General features: G+C 39.5%; 2 protein-coding genes across 4 annotated transcripts in view; one reads left to right on the top strand and one right to left on the bottom strand.

Moving 5' to 3' along the window:
- brp (bruchpilot) overlaps positions 1-9,461 on the bottom strand; it is a 54,392-nt gene extending 44,931 nt beyond the window's left edge. For all 3 annotated transcript variants that reach the window (XM_069499943.1, XM_069499942.1, XM_034970530.2), the window contains exon 1: positions 9,199-9,461. In XM_069499943.1, coding sequence (XP_069356044.1) covers positions 9,199-9,321 — 123 coding nt within the window. In that variant the 5' untranslated portion in view covers positions 9,322-9,461. The remainder of the gene's footprint in view (positions 1-9,198) is intronic.
- Positions 9,462-15,209: 5,748 nt separating this feature from the next.
- Positions 15,210-16,934, top strand: mRpS16 (mitochondrial ribosomal protein S16). The gene is made up of 3 exons (XM_034970541.2): positions 15,210-15,436; positions 16,138-16,297; positions 16,755-16,934. The coding sequence occupies exons 1-3, from the start codon at positions 15,320-15,322 to the stop codon at positions 16,868-16,870; spliced, it is 393 nt and encodes a 130-aa protein (XP_034826432.1). The 5' UTR covers positions 15,210-15,319; the 3' UTR covers positions 16,871-16,934.
- Positions 16,935-17,153: the final 219 nt, after the last annotated feature.

Here is a 17,153-nt window from a genome sequence, read left to right as displayed (position 1 = left end):
TTGAATGAGATCTAGTAAGTAGTTTTTGATTTATCGTGCAAAATGTTGATAAAATACGATTGTAGTACGGAACACTCAGTGCGCGAGTCTGATTCGCCCTTGGCCGGTTTTTGGTTACTATATTTTGGTTCGTTCGTTCGTTAAGATATTCAAATTTATGCTATGGAGAACTGTACCTACATGCCGGATTCTACAAACAGAAACATAACACTGGATTAAACACCACAATCCACATACCAGTTACCACCACTTATATAGGATGTATATACCTATTATACTTACCTTTACCTAGGTAAGTGCGCTGCGCTAAGCGATTGAAATTGACCAGAATTTCAATCGTGTGTGTGAAAAATACAGTTAAAAGTATGTACTAACCTATTCTTTACTGAATTTTGCAGTTCAGAATGGTTCTGACCGGAGTTTTAACTGTAAAGTTACACAATAAAATGCCAGACCAACTGAGATTTTCCTAGACCGTTTTCGAGCCTGTGCCGTAGTAGCACAAAAAAAGAGGCAGTAAGATTCAGTAATGATCTCTTTCCGCCCAACACTAACAAAGCGACGGCTTCGGGAGCGGGGGACGCGATAATGGGGAACCTAAATTGAAATTTCCATTGTACTGGTACTGCTGTATAATATCGCGGAGAAGTGAAAGTTTTATTTCCGTATAATCTTTATTGGAACTCTCTCTGTCTACGTCGTATTCCTATTTCCTATTTTACTATGGGTAAGGTTACTAAGGGTAATTGATTTTTTTCCATTAGTTTCATAATGGTAGGGGTTAAAATAATAATGCAATAGCCTCTCGGATTCTTTCGCAAACGACTCGATACTATAAAAGATTTTTACTCTTATGTTCCACGACATTATCAGGTGTTAGAGACAATAACCGAGACTGACAGCCTAACGTGCTCTCCAAGACTGAGAGAAAACAAAAATACCAAATTCGGCCATCCAAAATCACCCATACAGTTACCTATCTACTTGAGTCATCGTTTTTTAATAATTCACATCCATCAAGCGTTATAGACAGTAAAATGCAAGGAGATTATTTAAGTAGATATGGCGCTGAGGCACGGTGCAATGTCGCAATATGTTGCTCTGGCGTAAATGAAGCTTAATACGATGTTATAAACCAACTATAAACTCATTTTGGTAGCGGTTGAAACTAAAACGTCGCGTCGGAGAAGCGGTTAGGATGCACTTTAGTTATTTAACAGCTCTAAATCAGCCGGGCCTCGTACGAAACAACGATCCTTTGTCTCTATGCCACTTTTTACCTCTCCGGGAAGAGTGCCAAATTGGCTAAGGTAGAGTAATAGATTTAAAAGAAGAATGTGATTCGGTTACCTGCTAAACTAATCTACTAAGTAGAGTAGGTAATCTTCTCCTTCCAAAAAATCTAGACTTGAATTCCTGATGTCTAAGGACTCTATAGAAAATGTATATTTTACTTTCCATTATTATTTTATTAAGTACGTGCAAAGAAAAAACGAAATCAAAAAATATTTAAATATCCTTTAATAATTCTTTGTCGATTTTCTCTTAAAATAACTCGTATTTTTCTTGACTGACTAAATAGGTAGTTAAGAAAATCTATTCAATAGGAACGGATTCCATCAATAGATCCTATATTTTACATGCTGTCAAATACCCTATTGAAGTAAACTTCTGCTATAAGAATATGCAGATAAGAAATAAATGATGATTTCTAAAGCTCATAAGAAAGCTCAAAGTCACTCAGCGAGCGATGGAGAGAGCTATGTTTGGAGTTACTCTACGTGATCAAATCGGAAATGAGGAGATCCGTAGGAGAACCAGAGTAACCGACATATCTCAGCGGGTGGCGAAGCTGAAGTGGCAACGTGGGCACATAGCTCGAAAAACCGATAGACGTTGGAGTCCCAAGGTGCTGGAATGGCGACCTCGCAGTGGAAAGCGCAGCGTTGGACCCCACTAGGACTAGGTGGACGGACGACATCAGGCGAGTCGCAGGGAGCCGCTGGATTCAGGCAGTACAAAACCGTGGCGTGTGGAAGTCCCTACAATAGACCTAAGTATGTCTAGCAGTTGACGTCTATCGGTTGTTGATGATGATGATGATGAATTTTCTGCTTAGCATAATAATTGTGTTTGTTATGCATAGAATCTGTAGGTATAGGTGCTAAATAGATATTAGGTGACACGATCACATTTCTGGTCTGCATTTCTAGTGTGAGAAGCTGACACTGCGAAATGGTATACCTACCTACTACGGCATAACTATCGCAAAACTGAGATTGCATTCTGATATAATCAAATTTTCATCATCATGATAATCCCATCGCCGTCTCACTACAGAGCACGGGTCTCCTCTGAGCATGAGAAGGGTTTGGCCATAGTCCACCACGCTGGCCAAGTGCGGATCTAGTAGCTAGATTTTTTTTAAAAAGAATATTAACCATGTTAAATGACTAATATTCCCCTTTCCTCTCCAACTCAGCGTCATAGGCTTGTGCTAGGAGTAGGTACGACAACTGGCGGGGTTTGAACCGTCGACCTTTCGGTTTTCAGTCCACTCCTTTACCGGTTGAGCTATTGAGGCTCTAGGATTGTATAGTAGGCCTCTGTTAGAGATATAAGTAAATTGTCTGCTTAAATAAAGTTTTGGTAGATGGATTCAGGATAATCCTTTCAAGTCGCAACCACATGGCGGGTTAAAGCTATCTCGACCTAAAAATTTCTTTTCCATCTCAAGCAGTAGACAGAAAATTGGCAAACAGATTTCTTCGAACAATTTCAGGCTCCAATGTTATTTAGCTCAACCCTATTGGATTTGTGCCAAAGCGAATTTTGGCAAGATACTTATTGCTCAACAAAGGATGTAAAGACAAACAGTGCGTCAAAAGTCAAAGTCCCTGAATAAGGCCTGGCCATTCATTACGCGAAGCGGTTATTTATGCAATATACAAGACTTTTTCATTTTTATGGTTATTTTAGTTTGTCTTTTACACGGAAAGTTGTGTTATTAAATGGCAATATCGTAATTTTAAATTTTAAGGGATGATTCCGAACCACGCCGCACGCAGCAGCGCTGCCGCAACAGTGCTGTTACCAGCTGTCACAGTCCTGGCGCGGCACTACTGGTCCCCATACAATCTCTATAAGCTTATATGACACTAGCTTATGCCCGCGACTTCGTTCACGTGGACTACAGAAATTTCAAACCCCTATTTTACACCCTTAGGGGTTGAATTTTCAAAAATCCTTTCTTAGCGGATGCCTACGTCATAATAGCAATCTGCATGTCAAATTTCAGCCCGATCCGTCCAGTAGTTTGAGCTGTGCGTTGATAGATCAGTCAGTCAGTCAGTCAGTCAGTCAATCAGTCAGTCAGTCAGTCAGTCACCCTTTCATTTTATATATTTAGATTACATTCCGAGCTAGGCAGCAATGTTCCGCTACAATGCTGCGGCGACATTGCTGCCTAGCTCGGAATGTAATGGGCGTGGTTCGGAATCATACCTTTAGTTGTCACCACGTACTTACTTTATATTTGATCTTACTTCTTACCAGCTATAAATTATAATATGAGGAAACGAATCTTAGCCCCACTGCTTAACATGTAGGAAAAGCAAGGAACCAAACCAGCTATACGTACCCCCACCACACGACACTACATACATACACTTCGACACTGTTAAACTTAACAGTTATTGCAATAATTAAAAAAAAAACGACTGCTCTGTCACAAAACTGTTTTTTTTTCATAAAAATTATAATCAGTGTCATTCATCTATATCTGTTTAGGCATTTAGAAGATATGGTGAAACAAAGAAATTCGCCTACATATTATACATACTCAAGTATGTATAATATGTAGGCGAATTTCTTTGTTCTCTGAATACACCTTACACTCCTTTTTTTGGCAGTTGTGTAAAAATTTAGAGACTAGAGAATCCACCACTGTGCGATTTCCTTCGTCTTGTGCTCCATCTTCCCTGTTCAGTTTTAACTGCGCAGGCAAGACGAAGTGTGTAGCCGAAGCGTTATACACATAGAAAGTAAAGGGCCTTCCAACATCAATGGTTATGCATAGCACTGATTTTCCTCTATACAGACTACGTGGCCCTAAGTTTTTCAATAAAACTTCTAGCAACGACTAGCAGTTTAGTAAGTAGTTTAATTAGTTGCTAACACACAGTTTATTTTATTAGTAAACTTCCTACCGCCTCGCCACAGATAAGCTTAATTAAATTACTAACTGTTTACATCGAGCAGACACAAATACTGACTTTTCCGGGAAAATCAACCGATTAAAATTATTTTCATCATCATCATCATCAACCGATAGACGTCCCCTGCTAGACATAGGTCTCTTGTAGGGACACGCCACGGTCTTGCGCCGCCTGGATCCAGCGGCTCCGGAAAATAAGACCGCACGTTCTTCGAAACATACAAAATATAATCGTAATTAGAAGAAAAAGTATTTTGAATATTTTTATTTATTAAGTACCAAAAAATATACTAGCGTTTCGTTGTAAAAGCTACACGTATGTACCTACATATTTCAATATAGCACTGATTAAAAGTGAAATAAATGTAAATTTTGTAGAACATATTTCACTAATGAATATCTGGACGCTAGCAAATAGCAATATGTAAAACGCGTGTAAAACGGAGAGGTGCCATGCCTATTTAGATGAAAAATGTACTGAAAAAAAAACGCTGTACCTACCTACTATAGGTACACGGGTAGGGTTGCCAGGTCTCCAAACCTAATAGCCGGACTGACCAGCCAATTCGGCCGGACATTTGAGTAGAAAGGCCGGACACCCTACATTATTGAGGATTTTGTGTCTTAGTTTTTTTTTTTAATTTATTTATAACAAGCGTATACCAGATATATACATTGTTTAATAGGTACGATAATTTTTTTTAATTTAAAATCAAGCTTTTTTTATTATTGTCAGTTATTGTCAGGCGGCACCGCCGCCTGCGGGAGCGACCGACAGTCGACTCGCCTGCGCTCGGCCACGCTCGTTTGCGAAATGTAAAAAGCCTAACAAAAGCCGGACAAGCCGGACACCGTTTATTTAAGCCGGACACGCAATCAAAAAGCCTACCTATTTCCGGCTTTATCCGGACGCCTGGCAACCCTATACCCGGGCTTCACTCCCGTGGGAATTTCGAAAATCCGGCCTTATTCCTGGTCTACAATCTACATTACGAAACGAACCTCTACCTATTCAAAATTTCAGCTTTCTCTTTCTAGAGTCAAGAACATCTAGAGATGTTCATGAGTCAAGTGAGTGAGGACGTTTCTTGACTGACTGACATAGTGACTAGTGAACCCAGGGATAGATGTGATAGCCTACTAGTTAGGACGTCCGTCTCCGACCGATGTTCAGCAGTGGACGCGAATAAGCTTATGATGATGAGGAGGATGATGATGAAGGTAGAATTTGAAGAGCAACCGCCGAGTTTCTTGCTGGTTCTTCTCGGTAGGAAAGGCATTCCGAACCAGTGGTAGATGCATCCGACTATTCGAAAGTACTTGTAAAAGTCTATTTGAATAAAAAAGATTTACTAGGCCTAATGATAAAAATTTTAAAACAATAAAACATACAGAAAAACTTATCACTAAAAAATTTATATTTTATTTTGGCAGAACACTAGAAATATCTATAAAGATCTGTGAACTAACCCAAATTCGTAATAAAGAAAATTGAGTTGATTGACGCAAGTAGGTACTCGTGCAACGATTTTAGTGAGCAAAATTTTCATTGAAGACTATACGCTTGATATGGTTTGTCTAATACGTACCTACTAGCTGATGCCCGCCTTCCCTCCGCATTATATGCCCATACCATGCCAGCCTATTACCCCTCTTCTTTTCTACCACAGACGCTACTTTCAAAGTTCCCCTTATATATTCACTAGATGATGCCCGCGATTTCGTCCTCGTGGATTTAGGTTTTTCGAAAATTCCGTGGGAACCCTTTAATTTTGTCGGATAAAAAGTAGCTTTTGTCATTCTTCAGGTCTTTAACTATACCTACCCATGCAAAAAATCACGTCGATCCGTTGCTCCGTTGCGACGTAAATGAAAGACAAACCAACAAACAAAAACACTTTCGCATTTATAATTTTTTTATAGGTAGTGATAATGTGTGTAGTGATGATACCTATATATGTATATTTTTTATCATAAGTAGCTAATAAATATCAATGCTTGGGAGTTGCCACAAAGTGTTATAAATTAATGAGCATCTAAAACAATATCGAGCGTAAGCAATGACCGATACGGTCGGGCGCTCTCGTACAATCATATCGGTTGCGTAATCGTCACGAAGGAAACGCTTCAATGGCTTATATATGCGTTATATAAGTGTATTTTGTTTAGAAGCAATGATAGTCTAGTGATTAAGACGTCCACATCCTAATCGGGAGGTCAAGGGTTCGATCCCGGGCACACACTAACTATTCAGAGTTATGAGGGTTTTACGCAATTAACTATCACTCGCTTAGATTAATCTAAGATCACTCGCTTTAACGGTGCATTACAATTGCAATGTCACTGAGATGCGTGGAAGACTTGCTGGTGGTTATCCTGGCAACATCCTGCTACAGAAGATGGTGCATGAAGTATATTGTATCAAGGGGAAGTGGCCGAGAACAGATGTTATTCCTTACCTTATCCCACGCTACGTGGGGTCGGCACAACGTGTCTTCTTCTTCCACTCATCTATGTCATCCGTCAACGTATTATCCACCCCTTTTACATGCATACCCTTTTTCACGCAATCCACCCACCTTTTTTTTGGTCGTCCTCTCCTTTTTTCCTTCCACATGCATATTTAACATTCTTCTAGTGTTCCCTCTTTCTTCCCTCCGCATTATATGCCCATACCATGCCAGCCTATTACCCCTCATCTTTTCTACCACTGGCGCTACTTTCAAACTTCCCCTTATATATTCATTTCTTATCTTATCCATCCTTCTCACACCACACATCCATCTCAACATTCGCATGTACTCACCTTTCATCCGTCAACAGATAAGGAGCCAAAACAGATAAGGAGCATAGACCCACCAGTCATGGTAAAAGGGATGACAGGTTAAATTAAGGTTAGAGAAAAATATCTAGGATGGCAAACGGGTTCTTGGACTTCTTTTCTACATTCCACTAAGATCTCATTGTTACATCTGAATTCCGCTAGATTTGTTCTTAGCCTTGCGTATCAGCTTGTCTCCCTAAATAATATTATAATGGAAAATTATCAGAATATGTCGTTCTTCACGCATGATCAGTTAATCACATTTTTTGGTACTTTTCTTGCTTTTAAACTCTACCAGCTACCTCATGGGAGGTTTTGATCTGGTCCACAGTTGCACATGGGAATCTTGTAGGGACTTCCACACGCTACGGCCTTGCGCCCCCTGAATCCAGCGGCTCCCTACGACTCGTCTGATGTCGGTCGTCCACTTAGTGGGGGGTCTTGCAACGCTGCGCTTTCCGGTGCGTGGTCGCCAGTCCAGCATCTTATGGGACCCCAGTGTCTATCGGTAGGTATTTCTGAGATATAAATACCTAATACTTATCAATCTCATAAAAGTTGAATAAATTAAAATAATCTTTATTCACTGCCTTCAAGCAATATGAAAGGATGTCGGGAAACTATGAAATTGGAAAAGTTTGCCTTCGAATAGGTATGCCGTACCTTGAATGGACAGATCTTTTAGAGAAATCTAAAGCAAATGTTGGAGTCTAGCTCTGTCGGCTTTCACAAACGTAGCTCATTAAAAAAGGCCTTTGCCCTTTACGTATGCAAATACGTACGGCGTGAATTACCTAGCTTAGGGTCGTGTTTTTGGGTTCACGTTGAGCCTCCCAATTTGTAAACAAGATAAAGTTCAAAACCTAATTTTACTAAGAACTAAATCTACAGTCTCATCATGATTATCATCATCTTCAACCGATAGACATTTGAGAACATAGATTCCCAACTTCATACCAATTCCTTATACCGTTATTTTGAAAACAGCTAACTTGAAGAATGTCTGCGCTTTACTCAAAGAACAATTTCAAAAGAAAATGCAAAATTTGCTAAATGATTTCTGTAGACTTTCATAGCCTTACAGATCTGGATGTTTTCGTATTATAAAGATGAGAACGTTGTATTCATTTGAGCATTTAAATTAAATTCTCGAGTCTTTCATAAGCTAATTCTATGCGACCTAATTCTTTAATCCTTATTCCTTACTTACGTCATTCCTTGAGTATTGTCTTTCTTCTTCTTATCTTTATTCCTGTCGTTAATTTTTTCTTTACATTCTACGTGCTTACGTTTAAAATTTATTCAACGGTGGCATCTTTACCTTGTTTTAAAGAATCCATACAATACAAATCTTCTCTATAATATAAAAATGAATTACTAAGTGTGTTGCTCATCGTAAATCTCGTGAACCGCTGAACCGATTTCGCTAATTCTTTTTTTATAATATTCCTTGAAGCACGAGGATGGTTCTTACGGAGAGAAAAATTTAAAAAATACCGTACCGCCTAACAGTCAGCCTAACAGTCGCCTTTTTCAGGCAGAAAAAGAATCGACTGTTAGGCGGTACGAAGTTCGCCGGGTCAGCTAGTTACTTATATGATTTGTTTTTATTAATGTGAAAATTAGTTCTATAAATTTAATGTCTTAAAAATTTCGCTTTTCAGTCGCAATAAAAACCCAAAAGAAGCAAAATCTTTAAGTTTAAACCTTTACAGTAAAAGAGCCTTCTTCGGAAATGTGTTGAACATGATTTTCAAGACCTGGGATGAAGTCATCCCAAATATAGATCGTAAGTGGATCATCTCGAGATTCCCCCATTAACCTATGAGTGTGACATCAATGAACAGATCCCAAGCATGCGTAGGACGCAGCGCGAACGGTAGGCGTACAGGACCACAAATACTATGCATTTGTAACTCTGCGCGGAAGATGCTTAGATGGAAATTTGGTATCAGGTTATTGGGCAATATTTTCAATTGACGTATTCCTGAACATTGTTACTAATTTCTGGAATAAAGGTCTTCGGTTTTCTTTCTGTTCTGATCTAAAGGCATTATAATATTATCTATTCAGGAGTAAGTTGTAGGAGCTGAATTAGCTCTTAGGATAGGAAAAGCAGAGTCAGAAAATCGATAGTCACAAGAAAGAAGCGACTGACCTGATTTTCTTGGTTGAGCAGTTTGAGTTGGTCGTTGATAAGGCTGTACTTGGCGCTCTCCTCCTTGCGCAGCGCCCGCTCCTTCTTCAGCTCCGGGCTCCAGAAGGTCTTTATGCTGTGCATGCTGGAGCCCAGCTTCTGGTTGGTCAGTTCCAGCTCCTTCTTGAGGTTGCCCAGTTCGCGCTGCAGGTCCGAGTTCTGGGACTGCAGCTCGCCGAGGAACAGCGGCGGGGGCTCGCGGCGGTAGTAGTCATCCTCGGGCGGCGGCGGCGGCGCGTAGGAGCGGTCGTAGTCGCGCTCCAGCGACTGGTAGCGCAGCGGGCGCGGGCGCGCGCGGTGGTGCGCCCCGGCGGAGGCGGAGCGGCCGCGCTCGTCGGGCGCGGGCGACGGCTCGTCATCGCGCGCGAGGTAGGGGCTGCGGCGGGACGGGCTGCGGTCCACCTGCGGCAGGCGGCTCCGCGCGCCCGACCACTCCTGCCGGCGCCAGTCCTCCCGGCACGGCGGCCGCTCCTCCTCGCCGGCGTACTCGCGGAGATACAGTTTGCCGTGTTTCCCGCCTCACGTCGAACGCATGGTGCACTCCACTGGCTGGCGGGCGCGCGATCACTGAGCGGGACGCGGCGCACATCGATCGCGCTCCGGGACGCATGCGCGCGCCCGCACGTTCAGCGGGCTCAGCGCTGCACGCCGCTCGCCCACCGCGTACGCTAGACGCCGTATCATCTATAAATGTACTACAATAAACTGGAGCAGAGGTGTGTCTGACTCTCTGATCGTAGTTCTATAATCATTTTTTTGGAATTCCAATGAAAATATGGATTTTTCTATCAGATTACCTACAATCCCGTACGTCTACACAGTAAGCAAGCTTAGAAGTTATGGATCTGTGTGTTTGTCTGTCATGTTTCTGTTTTAAATGAACTCCAAAACTCTTAAATGATACTTACATTGGAAAACTTACTTATTTGAATCTTCTTCTTAAAATCTGATTGTGGAAATTGATTACCAATAACAATTGAAATCAGACGATTCAATATTCTTCAAATCCACATTCATCGACCTACTGGAGTTTTTAATGGTTAACTTTTGAAAGGAAGAATTGTGATGATTGGGTAGAGAACAAAGGTGTAGACTGTAGGTAGATAAATAAGCCTATAGTCTAGTCTATTCATGTTTCAAGATAAAAAGTAAAAACCACAAACCTGGCTGAGTTTGTTGTAGGCTCTTCTCAGACCTGGGCGCGTTTGGAACCCTCGTAGTTTACGTAATTAATTATCACCACTATCTTACAAATGTAACAATTTTGGCAATGAATAAAGAGTTGAATAGTAGGTAGGTTCTTAGGGAGAAACGAGTAGCGTATCTACATTTTCAAACCAAGTTAGTTACATTACAATAAGTACTGACGAATTACAAATTCATTAATTATAATCAAAAAATAGTACAATCATTTTACGAACGCTAAAAAATATTACCAAAACGATCAATTATTATATCATACCTCTAACCTCAGACTTCAGGTTATTTATAGCCCACTGTTTTCAGCCTCCCGTTTCCATGAAATCCAGCGGTAAAGCGCTTTACATGTAGACCGTTGCTTGAAGTTCCTCTTATCCCATGACCCACTTAAATGTTTTATCTCTTTCCGGCTTACGTAAAGGACGTAGTTCTGTCTCTGTCTTGAGATCGTCGTATATATCGGTCAGGCTGGTTGCAATCGGGAATAGTGATGTAGTTTTTTTATTACTACGAAATTATTCAGACAGAGAAAAGTAGGTTGTATAAAGCAAATTATGCCCATTTAAACTCCAGATATTTTTCGTTTTTTTAAAGAAAAACTGCAAATTCTGACATTTTAGCCTCGCTAGTTACAGGCCTTGGATTTCTTCAAGTTACCACCCTACCGGAAAATTCGTAGCGCCTCCGTAGCGTTTCAATACGGTACGCGTAGCAGCCGATTAAGGCTTGGTCACTCACAACGTAGAAATATTGTAATTCGTAGTACCTAAGTAAATTAAACTGCTTTCTAAGTTTTCATACTGACAAAATCCATAATATGAGAAGTTAGTCTATTTTTTGCGTTTAAACTACCGTGAGTGGTTTCCATTATAAATAATATCTGTCCCGGCTGTACTCACGTGTTTCGTCGACGTTAGCCCGACTAGTTTCGAACACTCACAGTACCTACAGCCGGGACAGTTATTATTTATTAGTCTATTTTATATGTATATCCATATTAAATATTACTATAAACTAAGTAACTAAAACCAACTGATGCCGCGTAGTTTTAGATATTCTAAAATCCGGTCGGACCTCTTTGATTTTCCAGGATAAAACTAGCCTATAGGGGTTTAGAATTTTATAATTTCTAATAGTCTGGTCTGGTCTGGCCGCCTTCGGCCTTGGCTAGTTACTACCCTACTGGCAAAGCCGTGTCGCCAAGCGATTTAGCGTTCCGATACGATGCCGTGTAGAAACCAAAGGGGCATATGGGTTTACTGCCATACGGCATACTTAAACCTGATTCCATCTTAAACTACATCATCACTTACCACCAGGTGAGATTGCAGTCAAGGGCTAACTTGTATCTGAATAAATAAATAAAAAAAACACAGGTCAATCCGTTGATCCATTGCGGCGTGATTGTAGGTGGTAGATCATCCCAAAGACATTTAGTGATATTATTTCTCTGTTAAATTACTCTTGGGCGTTGAAATGTAAATGAAGTAAATACTTGGTGTTAGTGTAGATGCAACTCGACGGCGCGGGTATCTTGAACTAATTGCAGACCAAGGCTCGCGCTCCGGTTAGGATTCATTAACGTTACAGCATCACTTATGAATACTGAATACCGCTTTAGCGCTTTAGAGAAATTATGAACACCGAACATTAACAAAAAAAAACCTAACTGAATATGTTAATGTGACCTCTTCCCTACAAACCAGTATTGTCAACCGTATAAATGTTCTAATGTCCTACAAATTATTTTTTTACTACCTACCTACATAATTATGTTTTGTAACATTCATGTTAATGTTAAGTACAAGATTGTGACACTGTTATGATTAATTTACAGTTATATTAATTTTATTCTCGATATTTAAGTGAACTATTGTGTTCGTTATTGAGAAATAAAAACCGAAAATGGGGATTCTGAAACTGTTGCACTATTTTTTATTAGTAAGACAAACTAGGTATATAGGTAGGTCTGACTATAGTCCGCGACAGTTTAAGATGGCAATCGGGGGACGCCCCGCACATCCGCACGTCACTCGCGCTCGCCCGGGGTTAACCCAGTGCGGGCGAGGGCTGGATCCCAGACACGCACCTCTAACTTTTCAGAGTTATTCAGTGTATCACGTGTTTTAACGGTGAAGGAAAACATCGTAAGTACGCAAAAGGTCGAGATGGTAATCGGGGTATGAGGCGGGGTGACGCTCCACACACCTGCACGTCACCCGCACTACCCCGCGCCGGGTTAGTGCGGGGACTGTGCGGGGCGTCCCCACCCCGATTGCCATCTTATCCTGTCGCGCACTACCTAGGTCTAGGTATATATCTAGTGTCAAAACATGGTGAAAACTAAGCTAGTTTTATAGGGACCTACCCACGCAGAAGAAAATGCGAGCATTATCAGCTAGTTTATTTTATAGTATAACTACTTAAATAGGCACGAGTATATATACAGGGTGGAATTTTGTAATGCCACCTGAAGGCAAAGTACTCTTAATACTATAGATAGAAAATTTTACTCAAAGAAAACATTCCTTTATTTTTGAATAGAAAGAAAACTGCATTCAAAGATTTTCGAAATTTCGCTTGCCACACCCGGGAATCGAACCGACTAAAATCTGTAAAAATTAAAACCAGTACTTTTATTGCATCGATCGTTAGGATCAATTATAAGGATCAAATCTCTCTAAGATACTTTCTAAATTAAATGAAAGGAAAACCATGAGATCTGGACTTATAAATTCAATGAGTCAAGTCTCTTTGACGCAAAGATCCATCTAGTCATTTAAACACTGTCAAGTATCTTGAAATACTAGATCTCTTAAGAAATGAGTTAAATGGTTTCCCCGAGCAAGAGCGAAACCAAATAATTCTACAGCAAGATGGTGCTCCAGCCACTTACTGCCTACATTAATAACCATTTTAATACCTGGATTGGTACAAACGGCACAATCAGATGGTTTTCCTTTAATTTTAATTTATCAAGTATCTTAGAGAGATTTCATCCTTATAATTGATCCTAACGATCGATGCAATAAAAGTACAGGTTGTAATTTTTCATATTTTAGTCGGTTCGATTCCCGGGTGTGGCAAGCGAATTTTCGAAAAACTTTGAATGCAGTTTTCCTTCTATTCAAAAATAAAGGAATGTTTTCTTTGAGTAAAATTTTCTATCTATAGTATTAAGAGTACTTTACCTTCAGGTGGCATTACAAAATTCCACCCTGTATATTATACTTAGGTGTAACTAACTGCTATCACATACAAATTATTATTATTATAGTACTTAGGTTAATTTACCTAACGTTAAATTTAAAAATTTAAATCATACATACAAGTAGGTACGTAGAATAATATTATGTTTTAGTAAGTATACCTACCTAGTAGGTAACAGATATACAAACATTAAGATAGGCACTATGAAGATTGAGGATGTGCTAGAGATTTCCCGGATGCAGAATAAACTAATATTTAAAATGGTTTTATAGGCTTTTACAGACCGGAAGTTACCTAGCTCATGCTTAACTTTTAACATGTTCGGATTGTAGATCACTTTGAAATTGAATAGGTGGTTAGTATTGAATTTAATAAAAAGTTTTTCTATGTATGTAGTTAAATGATTTATTAAAATCGAATTAAATACCTAAGTACACGTAACACCAAGCGTACCTACCCATAGTAAGCAGTGGCGTGCAGGTCATAAAGGCATAAATGCACTGCTTACCCCAGTTGTAATGGCACAATGCATATTTTTCATTATGACCTGCCACTAAATAGGTTCCTACCTAACTAATGCTTACCCTGGCTTCAAACACTGTGCACACCACTGATAGTAAGGTAGGTATAGATCGCGGCAGAAAATAATGTAAATCGTCCTTTAGGAGATAGTGGATTTGTAGAGCGTTGTCTCCGTCGTTGAGACCGACAAAACGTTATATGGGTATGAGTGACAGATACAATCCATACTAATAATATTATAAACTAAACTAACGAAACTAGTCGGGCTAACGTCGACTAGACACGTGAGTACAGCCGGGACAGATATTATTTATGCATACTGTAACATATCGTTAGTTTCCAACAGCGATAACAGATGGCACCACTAGGTGGATATGTCGCGCAAGCAGCGTTTCTTTGACCGCAGCAGCCCTTCCCCTACGTAACAAGTGTTACAATACTATAATATTATAAATGCGAAAGTGTGTCTGTCTGTCTCTGTCTGTTGGCTTTTCACGACTCAACCGTTCAACCGATTTTGACGAAATTTGGTACAGAGATAGCTGACATCCCGGGGAAGGACATAGGCTACTTTTTATCCCGGAAGATTGCAGAGTTTCCACAGGATTTTTAAAAAGCTAAATCCGTACCCGAAGGGTTCCAATGAGACCCTACTACTCCGCTGTCCGTCCGTCTGTCTGTCAGCAGGCTGTATCTCGTGAACTACCTACTTATAATATGTAGAGACCTGAATTTTTTACAGAATGTGTATTTCTATTGCCGCCATGAATAATTAAAAAAAAATTAAAAAGATCGTACGGACTACGGAACCCTTTCTGTGCGACTCGCACTTGACCGATTTTTTCCACTTATAATGTTCTGGATATTATAAACCTCCTTCCAGTTCTTTTTATGGATAGATTGGAATTTGGAACCATTTGGAACAGAGGCAGAGCCGCAGTGAAACCTGAATTGTGTATATAGATTAAAAAAAGTTGTATTATAAAGTTTTTGGTTATAGCATTTAACTGTCAACATCAATAATTTTGACGTCTGTTATGTCAGTCCGCAGTTGTCATGTTGTCATTTGTCAAATCAAAGTGTGAAAAATTATTTTAAGGTTATTTAGTGTATTTTAAAAAAATACTTGATAATTTTAACAAATACAACAATGCCCCTGCCTCCGGCAAGCGGTACAGGACGCTACTTTGCTAGAGCTGCGAAATCCATTCGCCTTATACGCCAAGGATGTACAAATAGACCATTCTATCACATCTCGGTAACCCACGTAAGTACCTTGATTAAAATATATAAATATTACTGCTATGATAAGCATAACAAGAGCAAATTCATCTCTCAACGTTTAAAAAGATTCTAAATAAAACTTGTGAATAGCTGTTAACGTAAAGTAAATGATACTTAATTGATTAAAACGCACAAACTCTGCACCTCTAGGCTAACATTGCTTACGGTCTTTCTAGCAAATAAACAAGATATTTACCTCAAGTAAGACTGCTATAAGTAATAAGTATGGAAAAATTTTAATTGTCTGTATCGAGTCAAGTTGTCCATCTTAGATTCACCTTTCTCTATGTGATTAAGTATATACAGAATGGTTAAGTAAGACTCAGGGCTGTGAGGTTGTCAAAGTAGTCTATATGAAAGAAAAAGGTGACTGACTGACTGATTTATCAACGCACAGCTTAAACTACTGGACGGATCTGGCTGAAATTTGGGATGGAGATGGCTATTTTGACATGGACATCCGAGCAGCAAGGTTGTCTGAAAATACAACCCCAAAGGGGGTAAAATAAGCATTACCATATATACCTGCTTTACGAAGATTTGGCTTAAATAGTGTCTCAGCATAATGTTTAATATGTCAATAGATTTTGTGAATAAAAGTTAAAAAAAGAATTTGTAAAGTCCACGTGGACAAAGTCACGGGCATGGCTTAGTTATGTAATAAAACATTTTTGCATTTTTCAGAGAAAAAGAATCAACAGTCAACCCGTGATAGAACAGCTGGGCTCCTACGACCCCATGCCCAATATCAACAATGAGAAACTTGTGGCTTTAAATCTGGAGAGAATAAAGTTCTGGCTCGGACAGGGGGCGCATGTCACCAACCCTGTTGGTGAACTATTAGGTTAGTAATAGTAACTGTAATAGTTAAAGTAGTAGGTACAGTATTAGGTTAGTAATAGTAACTGTAATAGTTAAAGTAGTAGGTACTTGTCTCCACTGCAATGGCAAAAAGTCCTATTTCTTTCATTACCTTTTAGTGATTGCATTGCGGCTGAGATCTATAAAGCACACTTTGACTTGAAATGAGACAGATTTATGTAGATGTATAAATCAGTTTTGTTTTAATTCAGTCTTAAGTCTTAGCATTCTGAGGCTGAAATCTATAGAGCACACTTTGACTTTGCTCAGCCTTAAGACACTGTTAAAACGAGACAGCTTCATATAGCTGGCATAAATCCATCTCTTTTTAACCGTGTCTTAAGTCTGAGCTAAGTAGAAGTGCGCTCAATAGATCACAACCTGAGTAAAGTGCACTTTACTCAGGGTACACTTATAGGGTATTTTTTTTAATTCTACAGGTTTAGCTGGTTTCTTCCCCATCCATCCTCGGTCGTACATGACAGCGTGGAGGAACAGAAAAGCTGAGAGAGAAAATCAAGCTAAAGCTGAACTGCCTAAAGAGAGTACACAATGAGTTTAGTCTATAATTAATTTATTGTTACATTTTAGGAAATATATTAAAGTAGGTTTTATTCAAACTTTTATTTTTATGACCACCTCAACTTCCAGACTAAAAAAACTAGGTAACTTTAACATTTTTACTCTAGTCGTAATGAAGATGGTAAATATACCAATATACCATCTGCATAATAATGCAGGATGAAATGGAAACATCGACACCTTCAAGAAAAAACATCGTAACTCACTTTTTAGCGACTTTGAGTTAAGATCATATTACGAGAAGGAAATTCTCAACA

This window comes from Maniola hyperantus, chromosome 7, assembly GCF_902806685.2.
Source record: "Maniola hyperantus chromosome 7, iAphHyp1.2, whole genome shotgun sequence".
Classification (NCBI taxonomy): Eukaryota; Metazoa; Arthropoda; class Insecta; order Lepidoptera; family Nymphalidae; genus Maniola; species Maniola hyperantus.
The sequence above is the reverse complement of the archived record's forward strand: the minus strand, read 5'-3'. Positions and strand labels throughout refer to the sequence as shown.

Bases quoted from the DNA above. Each gene is read 5' to 3' on its own strand.
- mRpS16 (XM_034970541.2), top strand. From the start codon at position 15,320: ATGCCCCTGCCTCCGGCAAGCGGTACAGGACGCTACTTTGCTAGAGCT. The intron at 15,437-16,137 runs GTAAGTACCTTG...TGCATTTTTCAG, and splicing joins ATCACATCTCGGTAACCCAC to AGAAAAAGAATCAACAGTCA. The intron at 16,298-16,754 runs GTTAGTAATAGT...TTAATTCTACAG, and splicing joins CCCTGTTGGTGAACTATTAG to GTTTAGCTGGTTTCTTCCCC.